Raw genomic sequence first — 21492 nt, 5'->3', positions numbered from 1 at the left:
AATCGAGAAGCACCGCTTTCTCGTACCAAGACGGACACGTCCGGATTGATCCTGGACGACGAGGCATCACGGATCATAGCCCGTTCAAGCGACGCAATGTGGTATTATGATCCTTGTCAATGTTACAGGATTATTACACTCCACTCTCAAGTATACCCATTATACAATAGACTTCATCAAACATAATATTCTTTTCCTCATTAAGCGACACGTACATACGCTGTGAACAATTAGCACTACCCATCAATCCCCTTAATAAAAGGGGAGACTTACTAGCATCAATCTGCATGATCTGCGGAATCGCTAACCGCACTTTATTCCTATACACAACCGGCCCATTCGTCTGCAGAGGATTTCCCTCAAAATAGACCGTCTTGAGATTTTCCTTATCTCTGAGCTCACGCTCTACCTCATTAAAGTTTGAGAGCTGATTGTTCGACGCCCAGAGCTCCTCTAGCTCCGTTAGGTGAGACAAGTGCTCGAGCTTCGAGACTTGGTTATTTGAGAAGTCTAGGACGTGGAGTTTGGTGTTTGATTCTAAGCCGGTAAGGTCTGTGATTGCGTTGTGCGAGACGTATAGTTCTTCGAGGTTTTTGAGAGACGAGAGTCCATTCAGGGTTGTGAGTCTGTTGGATTGGATGGAGAGGATGCGGAGGTTTGAGAGGGCGTCGAGGTTCTTCATTTCTGTGATTTTGTTCTTTCCCAGCCATAGTTCCTCCAGGGCGCTTAGGGTCTCGAGATTCTCGATTTCCTAGAGGAATATTAGAGAGTCCCATTCCACAGCCTAGATCGAGAAACTCACTCGAATTCTATTAGCCCCCAGCTCCAAGTTCGTTATCTTGTCCAGGCCCTCCAACCCTTCAATCCTCGAAATCTTATTTTGCACAAAGTACAAATCCTTCAGCTGTTTCATATGCGAAATGTTCTTGATATGTTTGAACTTATTAAAGCTCAGATCCAAGCTCGTCAGGTTCTTAAAGTCATCAAGCCCCTTCAGATGCCCGATGAGATTGTCATAGAAATCCAGCTCGGTCATTGTCTCCCCAAGCTCGGCCGGTAATTCAATTCGCGATATTTGGTTCTGGCGCAGGCATAATCGCTATTTAATCCAGTAGTCAGCACAGCGTCCCAACTCAGTAGATAATTCGGGATGCAGCCGCACCTGAAGCTTTTTGAACCTTTCCAACTTCAGCGCCGGAATAGAATGTATCCGACAATGTACGAGGTCGATGTCCTAGTAACCCATGCATGAGCTTCCAATCATCCAAATGCCACTTCTCAGTCGCGACATGATATATACCTCAACATCCTTATCCTCATCCTCTAGTAAATCTGCAGTCGAGAACAGGCATTAGCACTAAGCTCTCGAAAATGAGGGTCGGGACAGCGGTGAACGAACCCTCGTCGGCACCAATCTGCTCCACGGGCGGCGCATCGGGATCCGAATAATCTGAGTCCTCTAGTGCTTCGGGATTTGTGATTGTTGCTTTGGGCTCGATGCGCAGCTTGCCGTCCCATCCTTTGCTGTCTTTCATGACGTGTGGTGCAGCGGGGGAGGGGTCGGTGGGGTGATGCGGTGATGGGCCGGAGGTAGTCAAAGGTTCAGACTGTTATGGCGAGGTAGTCGGTATAATATAAAATTCAAAAAGAAAGGCGTCCGAGGAAAAGCGTAAAGCAGGAGCGTGAGTGAAAATGAGCCTGCAGATGAGGTGATGCGGAAAGATGATTCTCGGAAGGCGGAAGGAGAACGGGAGGATCGCCGAGGTTTGGTTCAGATCTCGAGGTCATTCACTACTAAGTGCTTACTACAATTACAGTCAACAAACATGAACGCAGCTCCTGTTCTGCACTATTTAGAGACACTATGGCTGTATTCTGAACGATAACCGCTTTTTATGTACAGCGCACTCCACCAATAATCGAATGTCTAAGTTGATGGGAGACTATGGAAAGTACCAGAAACTGTGACATGGGTATGGAGACATTGATGCAGATGCTACTCGCTCGTGAAGTCTCCAAAAGCAAGATCAAGGAGAAATGAAAATCATGGCCAACAAGATGACAGGGATCCGTTGCGGGGGAATAGCAGAAGTCGCAGATTCAAAGGTAATAGGGAATTTGGTAGGATAGTCAAGTCGAGCCCTCTGGGGGCGTGGGTTTAAACAAAAGGGGGTAAGAGACTGTTATAAGGAAAAAAAGAGCCAAGCACAGAAAGGGAATGTAAATAACAGCGTATACATGAGATCAGCAAAAATTCAGCTGATAGCCAAGACGGACGCCCGCGAAAATGCAACGCAAAAGGGGGTAAACTTCTTTGGGGGATCAATACAGGAAAAAAAAAAAAAAAATCACAAACGAGGAAAGGTATTGGCTCGCTAGGAGCGTGTACATGAGGGCCGGCTGTTGAGAAGAAATAGAAAAAGCACGCCAACTTATATAATAAGGCGATAGTTCTAGCCACACCCATGTTGTCAACGGCAGGTGTGCTAGGAGACTCCTCTGCGTCTGGGCAGAAGTCAAAAGGTGGTAAAAAGTTGTCAGCCCCGTGCGACTGGTTGAATTAAAGCGGTAGTCGAGCAAAAGGGAATTCCGGTTCTTTTGGGCTTGCCACGCGCGATGATGTTACAGATGTCATAGTGTAATATCAAGAACAAGGCTGACGTCTCGAACCTGGGTACCGGCGAGGTCTTCGAGAACGGGGATAAGATCGAGGAGCTCGTTATCGTGGGCGTCAGAGAACCAGCTGCTGATAGGTATCGCATGTTGAGGGTGGAAGATGTAGGATGTTGGGGAATTATCGATGATGATTGTGTCTTGTAGATTTCGGCCCACTTGAGAGAGATCCTAAATTGCAGTCAGTACCCTGGTCGAGACATATCTGAACAATCCTGGTTACGGACCTTCACATAGTTTCCTTGGTGGTTGTAGCAGCTGTCACGGAACAATCTGTGGTGGACGACACCATGGATGTCCAACTGGTCCAGTAAAGGATCACCGTACTAGGGGATATTAGCAAAGGTAAAGCTCAAAACTGTAGAAGCAACTCACTTTAGATACTGATGCCGTGAAGACAACCACCTCGTACAACTCTCCAACCCGCTTCATGAATTGATCGACCCCAGGACGCTTAATCACGTAAATGTTGTGGTACTGGCCTTCAATTTCCACAGGTATGGTGAAATCGGCGCGTTCGAGGACCTGCATAGTGTCAGCAAGGAGATTATGGTGAGCTCAAAGACGAGATATTACCTTGAAACTACTGTGCACCAGCGTCTCATCAAGATCCAGAACCAAACATTTCCGTTCTCGTAGATGCGGTAGAGCTGGGGGCAATAACCATTGCTGCGCTCTGTCTTGTACAGAAGTCTCTGGTTGCTTGCCTAGAGGTGGCGGAGGTGGTAACTTCACGGCCTCTTCATCGTGTGGGACTTGCTTTGTGTCATCCCCCGCTGCGATGGCTTGGGTGTTCTCCGTTGTTTGGCCCTCTGCCGCATTCTCGTTCGCCTTGAGATTATCATCTGATTCTTCGGCCACCGGAGTCTCTGCGGCGATTTCGTGCTGATTTGAAGGTTGCGAGTCGGTGTGTTGAACCTCCGCATGTGCTTTGGACGAGGAAGGAGTCTGGGCGGTATCGGGTATAGTCGTCGTCTTGGTCCCATCAAGCTGTGAACCTTGCTCCGCAGCACCCTCCGTCTGCTCTTCATCCAGCTGTGACTTGGGTTTCTCAGAAGTCACGGTCATGTTGGGTTTCTCATCCTTGAAGAAGCTCGGCTCCTTGGACTCTGCCGTACTTGAGTCGGCGGCATTGACATCTGCCTTCTCCGGCGTCGGCTGGGTCTGAGGAACGGATGGTCGTCGGGATGTCTTCTTAGGGGGAATAGAGCCATCCTCGGGGTCGACATCAGACGAAGAGCAACAGCTCAAGAATGCGAAAAGTTTGCGAGAGGACTTGGGTTGTTTCTCCGGTTTAGCAGAATCGCGCGTTTCAGGTCCAACAGCTTTGTTCTCCTCCAAGCTAGGCTCATCCGGATTTTGTTGTCTGGACCGCAGGCTGCTCCCTCTACTCCTGTCCCTTCGACCTCTCAGCAAACTCCGTTTCGAGCCTCGAAGAGTGTTCTCGGATCCATCATTTGGCCCATCTTGAGTTCTGTCCGAAGTGGACGGTCGGTCTCGCAACGACGTCCGCGATGGTAAGGGAAGAAGGCGATGTTTCTTCGGAGCATCACCGGGATTAGCAGCGGGGGCAGCTTCAGAGGATTGAGCAGTTTGGTCTTGTCCAGAGGCGTCGGGTTGAGCGGACGAGGAAGCGTTGATTTCTGCTGTCGCGGATCGGCCTTGAGGCGGCGATTCGTTACCTACACGGGGAAAGAAATTTGTTAGCAAGGACGCGACTTCGATAGACCAAAAGAAGGGAAATATGAGAAGATAAACTCACCAGACTCCAGAGAGCCCGTCGCGACAGGCATTGGCGCCTCTTCTGCAGTGTTCGAAGTCGCCGGGGCCGAACGTTGTTCTGGGCTTCCGCCGAACATTGGGGGCAACGGGGGGAGAGATACCGACAAGAGGACGATCGGTTGGAAAGAAGGCACTCAAGCGCGGAGAATAGGAGTCGGGAAAACACACACACTCGAAGACCACCAGGGTTCCGCCGAGAGAAGGGCGGCTCAGAGGGTGCGTAAAGGGACGCCTCCTGGATTGAGCGGTCCTGGATGATGGAGAGGATGAATGGAGGAGGCAAGCAGGCCGTCCGTGGGTGAGTTGGGTTACCTAAGGCTGAGCCAGCTCTTCCCAGTCTTGGCCACGGACCACCACCGCCTTCAATAATGCTCAGCACTAGCACCTGTCGCCTAGTAGCGCAAATCACCTTCCAAGACTTCCCTGGTGGCACGACAAGCGGCGATAATATTACCGATATGCGGTCTAGCACGTTTGTTTGGCAAGGTTACTCGCAGGATGGTCCAGAGGTCTGGTCTATCTATGTATAAGAATTGGAGATCTTGGTCACCGTCACGTGGTGCCCCCCGGGCGTGGTACCTTAAGCAGCAGGGCAGGTTGCACTTCTTGGACCTCGCAATCTGAGTGGTGCAGTTGCGAAGGAACAAGGGTTCTGTGAGGCTGGGCGGAGGACAATAGCAATAGTATTCACGATAATAATGTAACAGACAGGCTACTGGAGCGCGCTAAGCTTGCCCGTCTGAATCACGATGGATACAGCAGGTTTAAAGCGAAGCTAGTGAGCTATCCTTCATCGATGCAGGCTTAGAATAATTCACAGCTGGAGAGACACCGGGATAGCATTGCCGGGTTGATCGGCTTCGTCGTCCGCACTTCTACTGCACACTACTGGTCGCATGAGGGGGGGAACCCATGGTCTCTGAAGCTCCGTGAGAGGCTGACGGGCATCGAGATGGACGGGAAAGGGGTAATCGACGAACGAGGCGAGGGCTTGGGGCTTCAGGTAGCGGGAAGGAAATGATCACACCAACAGGGAAGCTCGGTCTGGGCCAACAGCAACCTCGAGCGATAATGCAGGGCTGGCCACTGAGCAATAGCAGGCGGCAGAGGTCGAGTCGTGGCTGGGGAAAGCTGGGGTCGGCCAAATCATGTTGTCGAGATAGCCGCCAGCGACCAGGGAGGTGTGATTTCCTTGAATCCGATCCATTTCTGAGTAAAGCGATCTTGTTTGGCCATTCTGATTGGTTTGAAGGTGAGTAATTTCAAAGCGCATTCACCATTCCCTTCCTGGTCGCGGTTCTGGGTTCAATGGACTTACCCGAAGGATCGATGGGCGCCGACTCTTTGTCCAATTCTTGCGTCAAAGCTCCATATTAGCATAGCACATAAACTGCGGAGGAGGTACTTATGCAGATTTCAGATAGATGATCGTCTCCGCCTGCCTGGCGCTTGATAGTCTGAAGCCTCGTCCCACCATACAAAGAACAGTGGCGCGCTCGAAAGAAGATAGAAGATTCTCGATGCACGACTCCTGCTTCACGATATTTGTAGTCCACACTCTCTGTATTTGTGGAAGCTGTCATCCAAGATGCTCAGTCCGGGGAATCCGCACGTGAGAGTGGGCGCCTCGCCACTCTCCACGATCGGGCCCGAGGTCGTTCACATGCAATTGCAACTACTCCACGACGTAATGTGACCTGCTTCCTCAACTCGTTAACTGTCAACCATCACCGCTTGAGTGTCTCGCCTACTTCTGCATACTCTCAATATCGCATCCAGTGCCTACAGACACCTGCGTCTTCATGGCCATCACTGGCTTAGCCTAAGATCGTCACCTGTCGCAAGGGGCAGGAGCTGAGGCTTATGCCTGGACCGAGGACGCAATGGCGGCTCAATCAACACTCCAGAAGAAACAGGACCCTCTCCTAGCGCTGTACCTTTACTACGCCAATCTATTCCGAGATAAGTTCAAACGTTCACCAAAGATCGCCAAGGTCATCGCAACCGTCGCACTCCTTTCATCAATCATCGGGACCGGATATGGAGGCTATAGTTGGTTCCGGGAGAGGGCCAAGGAGCGTGCTCGGGGGAAACGGTTACTACGCCGAAACTCTGGGATAAGGGGCAAGGATGGTTCTCGCACGATCTATGTCCCGTACAAGGACTCCTTGACCTCCAAGGTCAAGATATACCCAACAAAGCCAACAACATTCGACGCCCATCGGAGGTTGTTTTTAAACCCACCGGCATCTGCCCGCTCTGGCGATGAAGACCCGGTAGGTCGAATACCACCGCCAACAACAAAGCCTGGCTTGAACCTTGCCTTCCTCCACCAGTTCTTAAGTCTCGGGAGTATAATGGTGCCAAGGTGGAGCAGCAAGGAGACCGGGCTTCTAATGAGCCACGGAGTTTTCTTACTGCTACGAACATACTTGTCACTATTAATAGCACGGCTCGATGGTGAGATCGTCCGGGACCTTGTCGCAGGAAAGGGACGAGCGTTCTCTTGGGGTATTGTCAAATGGTGCGGCATCGGTACCCTTGCTTCCTATACCAATGCCATGATCAAGTTTCTTCAGTCAAAGGTCTCCATCGCTTTCCGCACACGGCTGACGAGATATATCCACGATCTGTATCTGACTGCGGATAACAACTACTACAAGCTGATGAATCTCGACGGTAGCATCGGCCAAGGACCCGATCAATTCATAACCCAAGATCTTACACTATTCTGCTCAGCCGCCGCAGCACTATACTCGTCAATGGGCAAACCTCTGGTGGATCTTTTTGTTTTCAACTACCAACTTTACCGCTCCCTAGGGCCTTTGGCTCTCAGTGGAATTCTCACAGGTTACTTTAGCACCGCTGTTGTGCTACGGAAACTGTCACCGCCCTTTGGGAAATTGAAAGCCGTCGAGGGCAAGAAGGAAGGAGATTTCAGAGGCCTACACTCCAGATTACTGGCCAATGCGGAGGAGATTTCATTCTACGGCGGAGCCGATACCGAACGTGTGTTCCTCATGCGAAGCTTCAAGGACCTTCAGCGATGGATGGAAGGAATCTACAGTCTCAAGATCCGCTATAACATGCTCGAAGACGTGATTCTCAAGTATTCCTGGTCCGCCTTTGGATACTTGGTCACATCCCTTCCAGTCTTCCTCCCGGCCTGGGGCGGTTCAGGCGGCGCTCTAGAAATGGCAGAGAAATCTGAGGCTAGTGGTCGGGAACGTGGCCGTATGAAAGAGTTTATCACGAATAAGCGGCTGATGTTGTCTTTGGCTGATGCGGGTGGTCGGATGATGTACAGCATCAAGGACATCTCCGAACTTGCTGGCTACACTTCACGAGTGTACAGTCTGATCTCTACGCTACATAGGGCGCATGCCAATGCATACTATCCACCACGCGGTGCTCAGTCAGAGTTATTCTCGTTGGAGGACGTTCAAGGCACCATCCACAATGGATTCGACGGCGTTCGTCTTGAAGGAGTTCCGGTTGTTGCGCCATCACTGTACCCCATGGGCGGTGATGAACTTTTGGAATCTTTGTCGTTTGTTGTACACTCGGGCGACCACCTCCTAATCTCCGGCCCCAACGGAGTGGGTAAGTCTGCCATTGCACGTATTGTGGCTGGACTATGGCCAGTATACCGAGGCCTTGTTAGTCGTCCGAGGGGATTCGGACTTGACGGAGCCATGTTCCTTCCTCAGCGCCCGTATTTGAGTGTGGGAACTCTACGTGATCAAGTTATTTATCCCCATACAGAGATCGATATGCGCGACGCTGGCTTCTCGGATTCGGCCCTCCAGAAGGTTTTGGACGATGCCCATCTTGGCTACCTTCCTTCTCGTGAAGGTGGATGGGACGCCCGCAAGGAATGGAAAGATGTGCTGAGCGGCGGCGAAAAGCAACGAATGGCCATGGCGCGGATCTTCTACCATGAGCCTCGCTTCGCATTCCTCGACGAGGGAACCTCTGCCGTCTCCTCCGACGTTGAAGGGCTGCTATACGAGCAGGCTAAAGAGCAGGGGATTACAGTCATCACAATTTCCACCCGAGCGTCGCTCAAGAAATACCACACGTACAACCTTAGCATCGGTGTCGGCGCTGACGGGGAGCAATGGGAGTTTGAGCGGATCGGAACTGCCAAAGAGAAGCTGGGTGTTGAGAAGGAGATTCAGGAAATCCGCAAGCGCCTTGATCAGGTAGACGAGTGGAAGAAACGCCGAGAAGAGATTGAGAAAGAACTCCAGAAGGTCTGGGTCGACAATGGAGAGCTTGCGCCGCCCCCTTACGAGGAAGCTGCGCCAACCGCAGAAAGTGAGGCCGAAGTAGCCGGTAACTAGATTTGAGACGTATTCTTTATCTCGTGTACTTCAGCGTCCTACCACAATATGATTCCCATTTTCCTGATATTATCTTTCTCTAAGATTAGATTCACTGCAGTGCCCTCATCTATATCGCAAACAATCACGTGACTAGACCCGTCTTGCCTGACAACAAGCTTCACTTCTTCGCAACCTTTCCTACCACAAAAGAAAAATACCTCACCACCACGGTTTCTTTCTTTTCCTGTAGATATTTACTCTTTTGACTTTTTAAGTATAGTCAAAAAATGTGGAAAAGGCCCTAGAGCAGGAAACCATGTTTTCCTACCCTTTCGGTCCTCCGATCCAGGGCCCTGCTCTTCCTCCAGGACCACCTGCGCCTGCACCCGAGCCCGTGCCTAGCATTGAAACAGAACAAGCACAAACAAAAGCGCATGAACCAGAACAACCTGTGCAAACAGCCATCACGCAGCAAATCTCAGAAGCAGAGTCTGATGAAAATGTCGTGACTATCCCTATTGACCGGTCCTTTAGTGATGGTGATATATCCACATGGCCTACTGAGGAGCGGTTCGGACGGCCAGATGATAGCAATTATCGGCAGAAGCTGGCGGATATGTGGTTGAGGAAGACGGGGGCTTATGAGTCTGGTGAGTGCTTTTTGGCTGTTGTTTTTCTGAAAATTTTCTCACTTTTGTATCTTTTTTCTGTTCCTCTGGCAATATCCTGCTATTATTCACGGGAGCCTGCATTTCCCTACAGGTAGAGCGTGGTGCTTGCATGTTTTCTTCTTCTTTTTTGCTTCTCCATTTTGCCTTGACTATTTTGTACTGACCGAATCCAAGGGGTCACTTACATTATTGATGAGTTGCCAGAGGGTTATGCAATCTTCGACCGGCCGCGCCAGTCAAATCCGGCCATTGTAAGTTGCTCATGTCAACAAACATCCCACTGGTCAAGTCAATAAGTTTAACCTACCTACAGCGTGATCGATTCCTTTGGGGCCACCCAATCGGCCAATACTTTTCTTCCACTATTGTATTTTTTCCACATTTCTACTATTTGATGACAGGCGGTACATCAAAGTGCCCCTGCCAACTCTGCGACAAGCTAGAACGACGACAAAAAGGCTCGGCACCCAGGGAACATGCTGCAACTCCGACTTCTAAAACAGCCACAGATGCCGCCATGCCAATGCCAGCTCGACGTGGAAGGCCTCCTGGAAGACCCGCTGGAAGACCTGCTGGAAGACCACCCGGAACACCAAGTGAAGGAACGCCAGTACGAAAGCCAGGAAGACCACGCGGGAGACCTCCAGGATCGGGCGGTAGACCGGTAGTTCGCGGACCAGGCCGGCCGTCCGGGCTAAGGAGAGGCAGACCACCAGGATATAGACCCGCATTCGCCATAACTGACAGCGGGGGCACACCTGATGTGTACAAATTCGCCATCGCAAGATTGAAGAAAGAAGGCGAGCTCGACCATAATATCACTGAACCAACAAGTATGGACTGGAGAGCCGAGAGGGATGGGATGGACGAGTACCTGGAGACGCTGGATATGCAGCCGTCGTATCTCCCTCGTCTTGGAGAGCTTGTCCTCTGGACTCCTGACTTCGAAGGAGAACTGCTCTGGAACGAAACGGCGCAATGTCTACAGATATACACCGCAGACGGGAAGTGGCTTGAGAAACCGCAATGGCGCGCCGGCGTTATCGGCCAGCTCCCCACGGAGGAAACAGTCCTCCAAGATCTTGTTGAACCGACCGGGAAGAAATGGGGGTTGAATTACTCTGGGTTCCGCGTCGAAACTCTCCCTGACCCCAACGGCTCTGATAAAAGCTACTCCTTGCACTATGGCTATGTTCCACTCAAATGCATCAAGCCGTTCAATGCCTTCGAGCACTTCCTACAGGGCACGCCCCGCGAACAACTCCACCCTTCCATCGAGCACGCCATGACCGTCATGTCATCCTTCAGCCTTGTCGACAAGTATCGCTTCAGGGGCGTATGGCCCAACGCATCAATCTACTCCAGGGGTATCTTCATCGGCGCCGAATTCCTCACAATTGGAGACGCGATCCGCCTGAAACCAAAAGGCTACAATCCAGAATCAAATACCCAACCACCATCCACAGTGGACGTAATGGTCATCAACGAAATCCGTCTCCACCTAACCGACTGCGACGACGACACAAAGTCAAAACACCTCGCCGAGGAAATCCAAGTCCGTATTTCCGGCCGCGTCTTTACGACTTCTGACGAGCGAGCCCAATCGCAATCGCAAACCCAAACTCAAACAACAGACGGCATGGCCATTGAACAACCACAACCACAACCTCAACCTCAACCCCTCCTCCCCCACAGTGTCCTCGACGTCTTCAACACAGGCGGCATGACCGGCTACGGCCCCTGGTACACCCTCCACCATACCAGCACCGTATCCATATCCCTCGACATGGTACTCGGCCGATGCTGGGAGCCCGACGCCCTGCACCTCCTCCTAAACAGCACCTCTCTATCACACGATCTGAACGGAATCCTCTCAGCCCGATGCTACTCCCGCTCCGTCGACGAACGCATTCCAGAGGGTAAACGCTGGTTCTGGGGCGACTTCCGGACCCAAACGCTCGGCATCGACTCGCTGAACGGCCGAGATGTAGGCCATTACTCTGAGGCAAGGGATGTCAAGATGTGGCGCGCGAATCTGAGGATCTTGGATGGGACTGCATCTCAGGCGGATTTGAGGGCTGCTAAGCATCCTGGTGATCTTGGGAAGCCCAGTACGAAGGATGCTAGGGGGGGGTTGGTGGAAGTTAGTAAGACGAGTAAGCTTGTTAGTGTCGGATTGGGGGGTGTGGATACGAGTAATCCTGTTTCTGAGACGAGTGAGGAGGAGAGTGAGGATGTGGGTGTGGTTGGTGTGCAGAGGGGGAATGTATTTGTCGGGGGCGGGACTGGGAGTGAGAGTAAAAGTAGAGGGATAACTGGGGGTGCAGGGAGCAAAGAAGAGAGTGAGAGTGAGGGCAGTGAGGGTGAAGAGGACTTCACGACGAGAATGGAGGAGTTGCGCGGTGGGACAGAGGAGACGGAGGGTGGTGATTATGTTCCTGAGAAAGAGCGTGAGGGACCGAACTCGAAGAGACCGAGACACGCGGTCGAGATGGACTTTGAACCAACTGGGTAGATGGCTAGATGCCCATTGTATCATCTTTGCCAGACTTTGACATTTACTTTCGAGCTATATATCAGACAGATATCATCATATTTACAAACAGAGCCAGAAATCCATGCATCCATCCAAATACCCAGCACCTTCCGCATTCCAGCTGCAACCAACAAGTATAGATCTACCTTGTATAGTAAAATCAAGTATTCCTCCCAACAACCTCCCCCGCAAACCCCGCAAACGTCAACCCCCGTTCCTTATCAACAACCTCCCCCAAATTCGGCTGCGTAAAGACAGCCAACGTATTGCGGGCAATCTTCCCCTGGCCCGCGGGAACCTTAGCCCCCTTCACAAAGTGCGGGACAGCCCGGAACTTCCCCTTCGTGATCAGTTGCAAAGCTTCACCCGTCTGGAACGCAAGGCAGTCCTTGGGGATATTCACTTTCACGGTCTCGCCTGTGCGCGAGCGGATGTAGAGCCCTGCGCTGGGGTCAGGGGAGGAAGGGAGTTCGGGGAGGGGTGTGGTGGCTGTTGAGGAAGTGCGAGAGGGCGGGTGTGCGGCCTCGTCGATGAACATTGCGCTTGTTAGGCCGGTGAGGCAGCCGTGGTCTAGGTGGGTTGCGCACCAGTCGTCGTCTTCCTCCTCTTTCTTCTCTTTGGTGGTGCCGTTTGTGCTTGTGGTAGTGCTGTTCTCTTCCTCCGGCGTAGGGAAATAATGCAGCAGTCGAGCCTTGGTCGTCAAACTACTCTTGACAACCCGTTCCAGATACCCGTTTTCATACCTCTCGATCTCACTCTCCGCGAAGCGATCGCACGCCCGCGCAACCAGAACCGCAGTATCAATAATCAACGTGCACAGTTCCTCCAATCCGCTTCGGAACGTCGGTAGTTTGCTCTTGTCCGGCCAGACGTTGGGAGCAGTGTACTCGTCGAAACCGGGGTGTTCGTCTGCCGGCGCGCCCTCGAGAGAGGGGTCATTGTAGAAAGCGCAGTTAACGTAGTACGAGCCCTTTAGTGTGTCGAAGTGTCCGCTCCGGAGTGTTTCTTTGCCGCAGGACCAGCCGGTTAGATATTTTGCTTTGGGGGATTCGAGGGATTCTATCATTCACAAGGAACAGAAGTGTCAGTAAGTTGTTTGGGAGGTGGAAGTTGGTTGGGGGTTCGCGCGTACCGAGCTCATCGTTCGACAGAGCAGCGAGATAAGAGGCATTGGAGAGGACTTGCGCGCGCAAGGACTGGAACTTGGGGTTTAGGTTTTTAACGACGATTATGCCTAGTGACGAGGGGCCGAATGCCTCGGTGAGGGTTTGGGAGGAGACGGTCCCTGGGGGAGCATCTGGTGTTAGTAGTGGACGCTGGGATCGTAACCTTTTTGAATGCGGAGTTGCGGAGGGAAAGTTTGTATGCAGGGGAGATTGATAAGAGCGACTTACCGTCGATCAGCTCCTGCAGACTGACGGTAACTGCCTGCGCGTGTTTGATTTCTTTAGGAGACATTTTCAGTACAAGGATTCACAAGACCGCGAAAAGTTTTTGGGATGTTTCGTAGAGGCCAAGGCCGATATATATTTTTCGTTATCGTGTCCCCGCTCCCCGCTTGTCAGCGGCCGGCTCCGATGTCTAAGGTTACTTCGCTTCAGAGCGGGTTATCGTTGGCTTGTGGCATGATGCACATTGTTAGAGCTGGTAATTTTTCGTCTATTTACGAGTCGAATACGATCAACAAGATCGAAAGGAAGGATTTCGCTACCCCGTGTCTCAATCAGTATAGCCAGGGTCCAGTGCTGCCTCTATAAGTATACAGATACCACGTGACCGTAGGCCCCTTGTCTGCGCAAACACCTTCGCAGGGTGTAGATACTACTGAGTATGGCAGCGGGTGATGCCCCAAATCTCCATGTGGTGATAATCTACTGATTCCAAAGATAACATTGTTCTCTTTCTGGTGGGCATTGACGACCTCTGAAGCCAGGCTGCTTCTCAAACGCATCGCTAACGTCATGCCTTATCATGGTTGAAGAGCCATGCGTTCCTGGGTCTGCAACGCCGACAGTTGGTTGGCGCCCACATTGAATATCAAGACCAGATTTCCAAGCTCATAGATGACGGAACGGTCTTCGGACCCTTACCCGAGCTTGATAAAAGCCAAGCTCCTCCCCGCACGGCAAAGGAATCCGAGTTGGAGATCCGACATCCTAGTATATCAGGAGGCGAACCTCATCTGGCAGATGCACTGTATGTCTGCAAGCGTCAGTGCTCATAAGCCACCATGGTTGAAGTCAAACAATACCACCTCTCTCCAACAAACCTGATTCCTAACTCACCCCGACCTCTTTTGCACTACAAGAACGTCTTACCCAAGTCCCCAAAGAGCAGCCATTGCTCGCCAACACAAGTCTGGGACCTTTTCACCAGAAATGGCTGGAACGTGCAATGGATCTTCCGATACGGCCCAACACAGCTCTCACACTACCATTCCCAAGCACACGAGTGCATGGCCGTGCTCTCGGGCACAGCAACAATCAGATTCGGCGTTGGCGATACATCTGAGGATTTAGACGCAAGCACGTACGGTCCAGCCCGGGAAAGCGGCGGCATCGAGTTGCAAGCTGGAGCAGGCGACGTCTTTGTGATCCCCGCCGGCGTAGCGCACAAGACGTACAACACTGCTCCGCAAGCAGAGTTTAAGCTCCTGACGCCCGGGTCAGGGCACGGGATTGAAGCCGAGGATCCGAGACGAGCGCTGGATGAAATCCAATTAGATGGCTTTACCATGATGGGCGCGTACAATGGAGGCGAATGGGACTTTGTCAAGAGCGGAGGAAAATTTGAGCGAGTCTGGGCTGTGCCTAAGCCAAAGAGGGATCCTGTTCTTGGGAGGTCAGAGCAGGGGTTGGTTAGGACATGGCCTGGTAGCGATACTGATGCCCGGCCACGGCTTTGAGGATGTTTTGTACACGCGCTGAGTTATTAATGATTAGTAGAAGCTTTGAAACCCCAAATCAAGTATTGTATATCTATATCTGGTTGAAAAGAAGCATTTACTGAGGGAAGTACTTGCTGTAAAAGAACCCTCCAGGCGGGCTCAGATGACAACCTTCGAAAGCGAATGGAAAAGAGTGGTGGACGAGGACTCGACAGTTCTACAGAGGAAGGAGCCTAGCCGTAATCGTCCATCGCACCTTCCCTCCCAGCGGCGAGGATGCGTTGACACAGATCAGGAAAGAGCGATGGGCGAAGACCAGGGTCCCAAATAGGAAGGCACGACTGCTTATAAATTAAGTTTACAACAAAGGCAGGAGCGAAAGGTCGCTCTTGCCTACTTACTTGCCATGGCATATAGAGGCTTAGATATAAAGGGGACTCTTGATGCGGCTTTTGCAAAGTGTATTATTCATTATGCTAAGATATCCGCGCAAGCCAGAGCCGAGATTCACCACTCTATATACAAGTCCAAATGTAGATACAGATAAAAATACAAGACATTGAATACAAACACAATCACTCTGACCGCCTCGTCACAGTCCTCAAATTCCCAAACGGCAAAACATCCGCAATCCTCTTCTTCCCCGTAAACAGCATCACCAAGCGATCAATACCACACCCCCAACCACCCGTAGGCGGCAACCCCCACTCCAACGCCTGGAGATACTCCTCATCCATCTCGCCAGGCTCCTTCGCGTCACGACTATACCTCAACTGATCCTCGAACTTGCGCCGCTGCTCAAAGGGCGAGTTTTCCTCTTCGTATGTATTCACGACTTCTTTGCCCTCGATGAAGAGTTCTGCGCGGGCGGCGACGCGCTGGTTGTTCTCGGGGTGGACGAAGGATTTGGAGAGCGGCGAGAGACACTCGGGTGGGTTGATGATGAATGTTGGGTTTTGGCACTGTGGTTCAACGTAGATGCTGCAGAGCTCGTCGAGGAGGCGGGGGAGGGTAGGGTTTTCGGGGAGGGGTTGGGAGAGGTTGTTGAAGATGTCCGCCACCTTTGATAGGGCGTCGGGGGCTTCAAGGTCTGGGAGCGGGCGGCCGATGCCGGCTTCGATGCCGCCTATGAAGTCGATGCGGTCGAAGGGGACGGTGAACTCTGCTGTTGTAGGTGTTAATTTGCCGTTGAAAATCTTTTCGTTGAGTTCATTGATGCGTTGCGATATGCCTGATAAGAGCTGTTCTGTGGTGGCAATTAAGTCCTCGAGGTCTTGGTAAGTTCTGTAGAACTCGCAGGTTGTGAACTCAGGGTTATGTGTTTTATCAAGGCCTGCATTCCACAAGTTAAAACCCTTCGAACCTAAGAACCTAAGACTATGTAGACGGAAGAAGACATACCCTCATTACGAAACGACGGCCCAATCTCAAACACCCTGTCAAACCCACCAACAATCAACCGCTTCAACCACAGCTCCGGTGCGATCCTCAGCGACAGCGGACGGTCCGGAAACTCTGTCGCAGAGGTAGCGAATGGGCGAGCGGATGCACCGCCAGCAATGGAATTCAGGATGGGAGTGTCAATTTCCATGAAATTCTGTCCGAGTAAGAACTGGCGAACTTCTTGGATGATAGCTGTTCTAGCCTGGATGATTTCCTTCGATGACTGGTCGGCGAGGAACTGGACATGGCGTGGGTATGGAGAGTTCTCGTGCTCATGCGCATCGAGCGGAAGGTCATGACGGCATGGAGAGAGGAGTGTTGGCAGTTTGGTAGCGCGGACTGTGAGCGTTCCTCTGGGTGTTGAGTATGGGTTACCCGTTATAGCTGGGTTGGGTTAGTTTATTGTGCAGGTATACTGGATCTTAGATTTGGAACATACAGAGGGAATCGCCGCGGCGGATAAGACGAGACCATTTCTTGAAAGTATCTCGGTCCACTCCCTCAAGCTTTGTAATATCGAACATCACTTGGGTTCCGTGGCCATCTTCGAGCATATCGAGGAAGAACAACTTGGATCCGGCTAGTCTAACTGAACGTACTCTACCTAATGACAATCTAAGTACAAGGGTCAAGGCCAAGCTACCGCAGGCTAGGACGTACCATTGAAAGTGATGGGTTCATTATCTACGCATTCTTTAGGTTGTAGGTCTTTGTACTTGTTGTGGAAGTTGTAACTTGAGATTTGTGTAGGGGTAGTCCTGTGACGGGGATATTGGGTAGGGCATAAATTCTTCAATTCCTGCTCTCGACCTTCGAAACCATTTACTGAAGTATTCTTCGGCGACTCTGTGCTTTTCCATCTGCCCAGTACGGGATCCCGATATGCTACGCGACAGTGCTGAGTTTTCGCCGTCGTCGCTATTAACGATCCTGTGCTGGAGTCGAATTAGTATTGCGCATTCAGAAGCAATCAATGTCTAATAGTGATTGAGAAAACAACAGAATCAGATATGAGATTATAGCTCCGTTTGCATTCATGGCCTGGAAAACCAAGCTCGGATTGCAGCGGTTCTGTGAGGGACTTGGATCATCATGCGATTGGGTTGGGTTGCGGTGGGAATTGCGAAAGCACAGAACGCGACGTGGGATTGCCTTACCTTAAAGGCGAGTACCTCCCCTTCAGCTGCGCCGCCCATCGGGGGCGAATCGACTGCATTGGGAAGAGGTCTAGAAAGTGTCGTGTTTAGAAGGAATGTGTTCAGAGGTTGTGGAGCGAGAAAGCTCTGAGCCAGCATTTAAGATGACCCGAGGGCGGTGAGCGCGAGCTTCGGGCGTGACTTCCGCAGATTCAGAGTCGGAGCTGGCTGGCATAATTTCATCAACATCTTCAATCGAACAACTTCATTTTCTAAACATGTGAGTAAAGTCGCGCTTGGTAGCTCAAGGCGTTGGTACTGATTATTCTAAGCTCTCAAATTTCAAACCCCAGCTCAACACCATAACAATGTCTTTCTTTGGCGGCGCCCCCAAGATCAGCTCGGAGCAGAAGATTGCTGCCGCAGAGCTCGAAATCGATATGGTCACAGACATGTTCAACCGGTTCGTCTACACTTTCCACCGCAATTTCTATATCCCAAGTTTTTTCGCGCTCGCGCCATCTACTCCAGTCAAAACCACCTACATCCATTCCCATACATACATGCGCTCATACACCTGTCAACTTCAACGTCATATTCATCAACTAACACCCGGTTTTTCTCTCCCTCTAGGTTAACCCAGTCCTGCGCAAAGAAGTGCCTCCCCAACGACTACCGCGAAGGCGAGCTGAACAAGGGCGAGTCTGTCTGCCTCGACCGCTGCGTCGGCAAGTTCTTCGAGGTCAACGTCAAGGTCAGCGAGAAGATGCAGAGCGAGGCCGCTGGTCGACAGGGCGGTCTTATGTAAGGGTTGAACTTGGTTCGGAGACAAAGATTATAAATATTGCATGGACGTGGACTTCGGTTGGTCGGGTTCTTGTATTGTATGATAGTTTGGTTTCGGTTTGATCTTGTTGTAATGGAATGAAATATTGAGTCTCTCCTCATATTATTCGGAGGTTTAGGGTGGAGGCTGGAAATGGATAATTGATAATTGTTGATTGATTTGCGCCGCTTATGCATGTTTCGTGGTTCTATCTAGGTAGAGTATGTACATCGACATTAATACATATATACAAAAGTGAGAAGTGAAATCTGTCATCCATCTCAGAGCATGCTAGCTAGTCCATTGACCACCCAGTCTACGCAACCAGGATAGCCAGGACATGTTCTGCTTATCTTCCTCTCCGCGAATAAGAGCCTTGACTCTGAGCTCTATATCATCAACATGCCTTTCAAAGTCGTCGAGCCCGGTCTCAGTATCCTCGACCTTGGACTCCAGCGCCTGTAACTCATAATCGAGTTTCGCGCCTAACATTTCAATTCGCTTCATGTCCTCTGTGAGCTGGGAGTGTTCTCCAGCTAGTAGGTCACTGGACTTCTCCCTGACCTGTTGATACAGCTCAAATCGCTCTAAATAGCTCGAACTCAATTTTTCGTGGGTCTCGTAGAGGATCTGATTGAGTCTGTCGACGGATGAGACTTGATTCTCGACCCAAGGAACGGTGTGGACTTCAAGATCGCGAATTCGAGAGCCTGAGATCCGCGCGTCGGATGCTAAGACGTCTTCGTGGATGATGGCTTCCTCGAGTGACGCACCCGATCTCTCGAGAATGGCATCACTTTCAAGATATTCTCGAGCAAGGATGACCTCTTCGACAGTACTGAACGATAGATGGCGTGGCCAGTACTCATTCCTGCGCTCGAAATCATTGCTGTAACTGAGATCACCACTGCTATGTGGCCGTCGTAAGCCCATTGCGCAAGACGCCGGTGTTGATGCCCTCTCTTGATCGCCAGACGCGCCTGAAAACCCACTAGACTGTGTTTTGACTTGATCTAGACCTTGCATTTCGTCTTCTGTGCGGGCCACGGAGGGTTTGCGAGATGCGTCCGTTTCTTCGTTTGACGCATGATCCACTGTGATCGCTGGCGTCACTGTCTCAGCGGATTTCACTGTAGAGTCCAGCGACTGCCCTTCCATTTCCGCGTCATTTAGCTTTTGAGGAGCTATGACTGGCGTGCCCTCATTCTCAGTCTGAAAGCCCGTATCGCTCTTCAACGGAATCGGCTCCCCATCACTATCCACTAAAGCAAGTTGAGCAGCGTCACCGCCAAATTCTGAACCGTCCTTTACCTGCCTATGTGATCGAAGACCAGGTATGCCGACGGCGTCCTTAAATTTGCCAAACCCCAGCCGAGCGTCTGACACTTTTCCGCTGACACCCTTCATGACCATTCTGCTGAGGTTCTGATCTTTGTTCTCGGCCAGACCAGCTGTTTCGGGATGTTTCCATGAACGATCGGACCTCTGGAAAGAAGGATCTAAGCCCAAGTCTTCATGTGAGTGTCGTTTGCGGCTGGTCCAGACATAGCCGCCCTGCTCGTCGGTGGTAAACATCATGTCTGAAGGTGGTTGGTCGTGGTGTTCCACCGCAGACTTGCGCGGTTTGCCTCGCCATAACCACTTTGCTCTCTCGCCAGTTATAAGTGAAACAAAGAGATCAAGGTCAATGGTCTCAATATCAGCAATCCCACCCTTCTCTTTGCCGCGTACCATGCCCATGACCATCTCCCCGCCATGTCCACCAAGTTCAGCCATTGTCGACTTGACAGCATCGGTCCAGCCCTCTGCATTTGCAGCTTTCGCTGTCACTCGATGCAGTCTGTCCAAAGTATGCCGATCCAGCCGCCGCGTGCGCTTCATCTTTTGTGATTTCTGGAAACCACCAATCCCGCGTTTGAGATTGGGATAGTCGAATGCATCCTTACTGACGGCGGCACCGAATGCATGAAGACGGTTACGGGCGCCCATAAGAGTTCCCAGCAAGGCTGATACTGTTGTGGGGCCCAGCCTTCCGTCACCGGGCTCAATGTTATAGAGGTCCATCCCAAAGTCAGTCCACCAATCTCCTACTGCAGCTTCGGTCACGTCGCAAAGCAGCCCATCCACATACTCGGGCGCTAGATTGCCGAACATCATCAAGGCAATCTGGCACTGCTTCACGAGCTCCATCACAGCACTATAAAGGGGGATTCGTTCGCTTGTCCGGTAGAGTTGGTGAAATTTTGCGACGGTAGCTGTGGCTGGAGGTTGAAGTTTCAACCCAGCTCGACCAGCGCAGCCTAGTCGTTTCAGGTTCTCGTTGACGATAAAATCTTCTCGGTGCTTGACGATATCGCCGTTAGGCACGGGTATGATGGTAAGGCTTGATGGGAAAGAGCTAAGATCTGTCACTATGACTGTGCCTAAAGGCGTTTCCTTCTCACGTAGTTGGCATTTCTTTACGGCGTTGAAGTATAGCTTCAACCGGGGAGACCACGCTGAGTCGTCAGTGGGCACCCCTAACACGCCAACAACCACTTTGTGCGACGGGTCTCCGGTATAGGTTGTGATAACGAAAGTGGGGTGTATCCTCGAGCAAGCCCATTGCTCAACAATGTATATCTCATAGCCCTCTAGCGTCAAGCGTCGGTGCAGGACGACAGCCGATTTATCCTCCTCAAGGTATCGCAATGCGACCGGATCTGTGAAAACAATCTTCTGGTGACCGGGGCGGAACGACGGCCCCTCAACTCCACGGGGCTTGGAAGGCGGGCTCTCCAGGATATTGACCGAGGGTTTCGAGGTTTCGCGAATCGTGGTGGGAGACGCAGGCTGTGTGTTTGACGGTGCTGTGGACGACATAATGGGTAGCCGTACAATGTTGACTGTACGGGGATGTAGGACAGGTGATAGTCATCGTAGTATGGCGAAAAGAACGAGCAATCAATAGGCGTTGCCGACGAGTGACGATTAGATAGCCTCAGAGTAACAACCGACCTCCCAAACCACCATGTGCAGCCCACTTGAGGAAAAGAAGCTCTGACATATCCAAGACCGAGGGTCCCAGCCTTATACGGAGTACACAAAGGGCGGGGCTCCTGTAGACACTCACAAAGGGGTGTAAAGACAACGGAAATGGGAGCAGCGACGGATTTATATGCCGGCGACGTCACCCGACAAGGGACGCGGCGAGCGGTGTGGCAGCCACAT

At 51.5% G+C, this 21492-nt stretch overlaps 6 protein-coding genes across 6 annotated transcripts; 3 read left to right on the top strand and 3 right to left on the bottom strand.

Annotated features, from left to right (window-relative positions):
- Nucleotides 1-200: 200 nt before the first annotated feature.
- BDV14DRAFT_192110 (uncharacterized protein) lies at nt 201-4532 on the bottom strand (the record flags this gene model as incomplete). The annotated part of the gene is made up of 10 exons (XM_073771590.1): nt 201-220; nt 274-751; nt 803-1099; nt 1301-1332; nt 1400-1607; nt 2653-2844; nt 2901-2999; nt 3049-3198; nt 3250-4355; nt 4436-4532. 10 exons carry the CDS (start codon nt 4530-4532, stop codon nt 201-203), a joined length of 2679 nt encoding a protein of 892 aa, XP_073624617.1.
- Nucleotides 4533-6338: 1806 nt separating this feature from the next.
- On the top strand, nt 6339-12242 carry pxa1 (putative peroxisomal ABC transporter (PXA1); the record flags this gene model as incomplete). The annotated part of the gene is made up of 6 exons (XM_073771589.1): nt 6339-6731; nt 6762-8793; nt 9245-9433; nt 9629-9709; nt 10102-11720; nt 12039-12242. The coding sequence occupies 6 exons, from the start codon at nt 6339-6341 to the stop codon at nt 12240-12242; spliced, it is 4518 nt and encodes a 1505-aa protein (XP_073624616.1).
- Nucleotides 12243-14087: 1845 nt separating this feature from the next.
- On the top strand, nt 14088-14895 carry BDV14DRAFT_210993 (cupin domain-containing protein; the record flags this gene model as incomplete). The annotated part of the gene is made up of 1 exon (XM_073776006.1): nt 14088-14895. Exon 1 carries the CDS (start codon nt 14221-14223, stop codon nt 14893-14895), a length of 675 nt encoding a protein of 224 aa, XP_073624615.1. The 5' UTR covers nt 14088-14220.
- A 400-nt stretch (nt 14896-15295) lies between these two features.
- BDV14DRAFT_179973 (putative lysyl-tRNA synthetase) lies at nt 15296-17574 on the bottom strand. Its single transcript, XM_073769842.1, has 5 exons — nt 17478-17574; nt 16981-17255; nt 16760-16924; nt 16279-16704; nt 15296-16210 (listed from the first exon to the last, which is right to left on the bottom strand). The coding sequence occupies exons 1-5, from the start codon at nt 17534-17536 to the stop codon at nt 15453-15455; spliced, it is 1683 nt and encodes a 560-aa protein (XP_073624614.1). The 5' UTR covers nt 17537-17574; the 3' UTR covers nt 15296-15452.
- A 250-nt stretch (nt 17575-17824) lies between these two features.
- BDV14DRAFT_203539 (Tim10/DDP family zinc finger protein) lies at nt 17825-18264 on the top strand (the record flags this gene model as incomplete). Its single annotated transcript, XM_073774301.1, has 2 exons — nt 17825-17919; nt 18090-18264. The coding sequence occupies 2 exons, from the start codon at nt 17825-17827 to the stop codon at nt 18262-18264; spliced, it is 270 nt and encodes an 89-aa protein (XP_073624613.1).
- Nucleotides 18265-18573: 309 nt separating this feature from the next.
- On the bottom strand, nt 18574-21144 carry BDV14DRAFT_192104 (putative Sin3 complex subunit (Stb2); the record flags this gene model as incomplete). Its single annotated transcript, XM_073771588.1, has 1 exon — nt 18574-21144. The coding sequence occupies one exon, from the start codon at nt 21142-21144 to the stop codon at nt 18574-18576; it is 2571 nt and encodes an 856-aa protein (XP_073624612.1).
- Between the last annotated feature and the right edge of the window lie 348 nt (nt 21145-21492).

The sequence above is a fragment of the Aspergillus stella-maris genome (genome assembly GCF_047715825.1).
Source record: "Aspergillus stella-maris strain CBS 113639 unplaced genomic scaffold BDV14scaffold_61, whole genome shotgun sequence".
NCBI classification, from domain to species: Eukaryota; Fungi; Ascomycota; class Eurotiomycetes; order Eurotiales; family Aspergillaceae; genus Aspergillus; species Aspergillus stella-maris.
This window is presented reverse-complemented; position numbering and strand designations above follow the sequence as displayed.

Coding starts and splice junctions, on each gene's coding strand:
- BDV14DRAFT_179973 (XM_073769842.1), bottom strand. CDS start 17,536: ATGCAGTCGATTCGCCCCCGATGGGCGGCGCAGCTGAAGGGGAGGTAC. Junction 17,256..17,477: donor GGGAGGTACTCGCCTTTAAG/GTAAGGCAATCC, acceptor ATTCGACTCCAG/CACAGGATCGTTAATAGCGA. Junction 16,211..16,278: donor GCCGTCGTTTCGTAATGAGG/GTATGTCTTCTT, acceptor TGTGGAATGCAG/GCCTTGATAAAACACATAAC.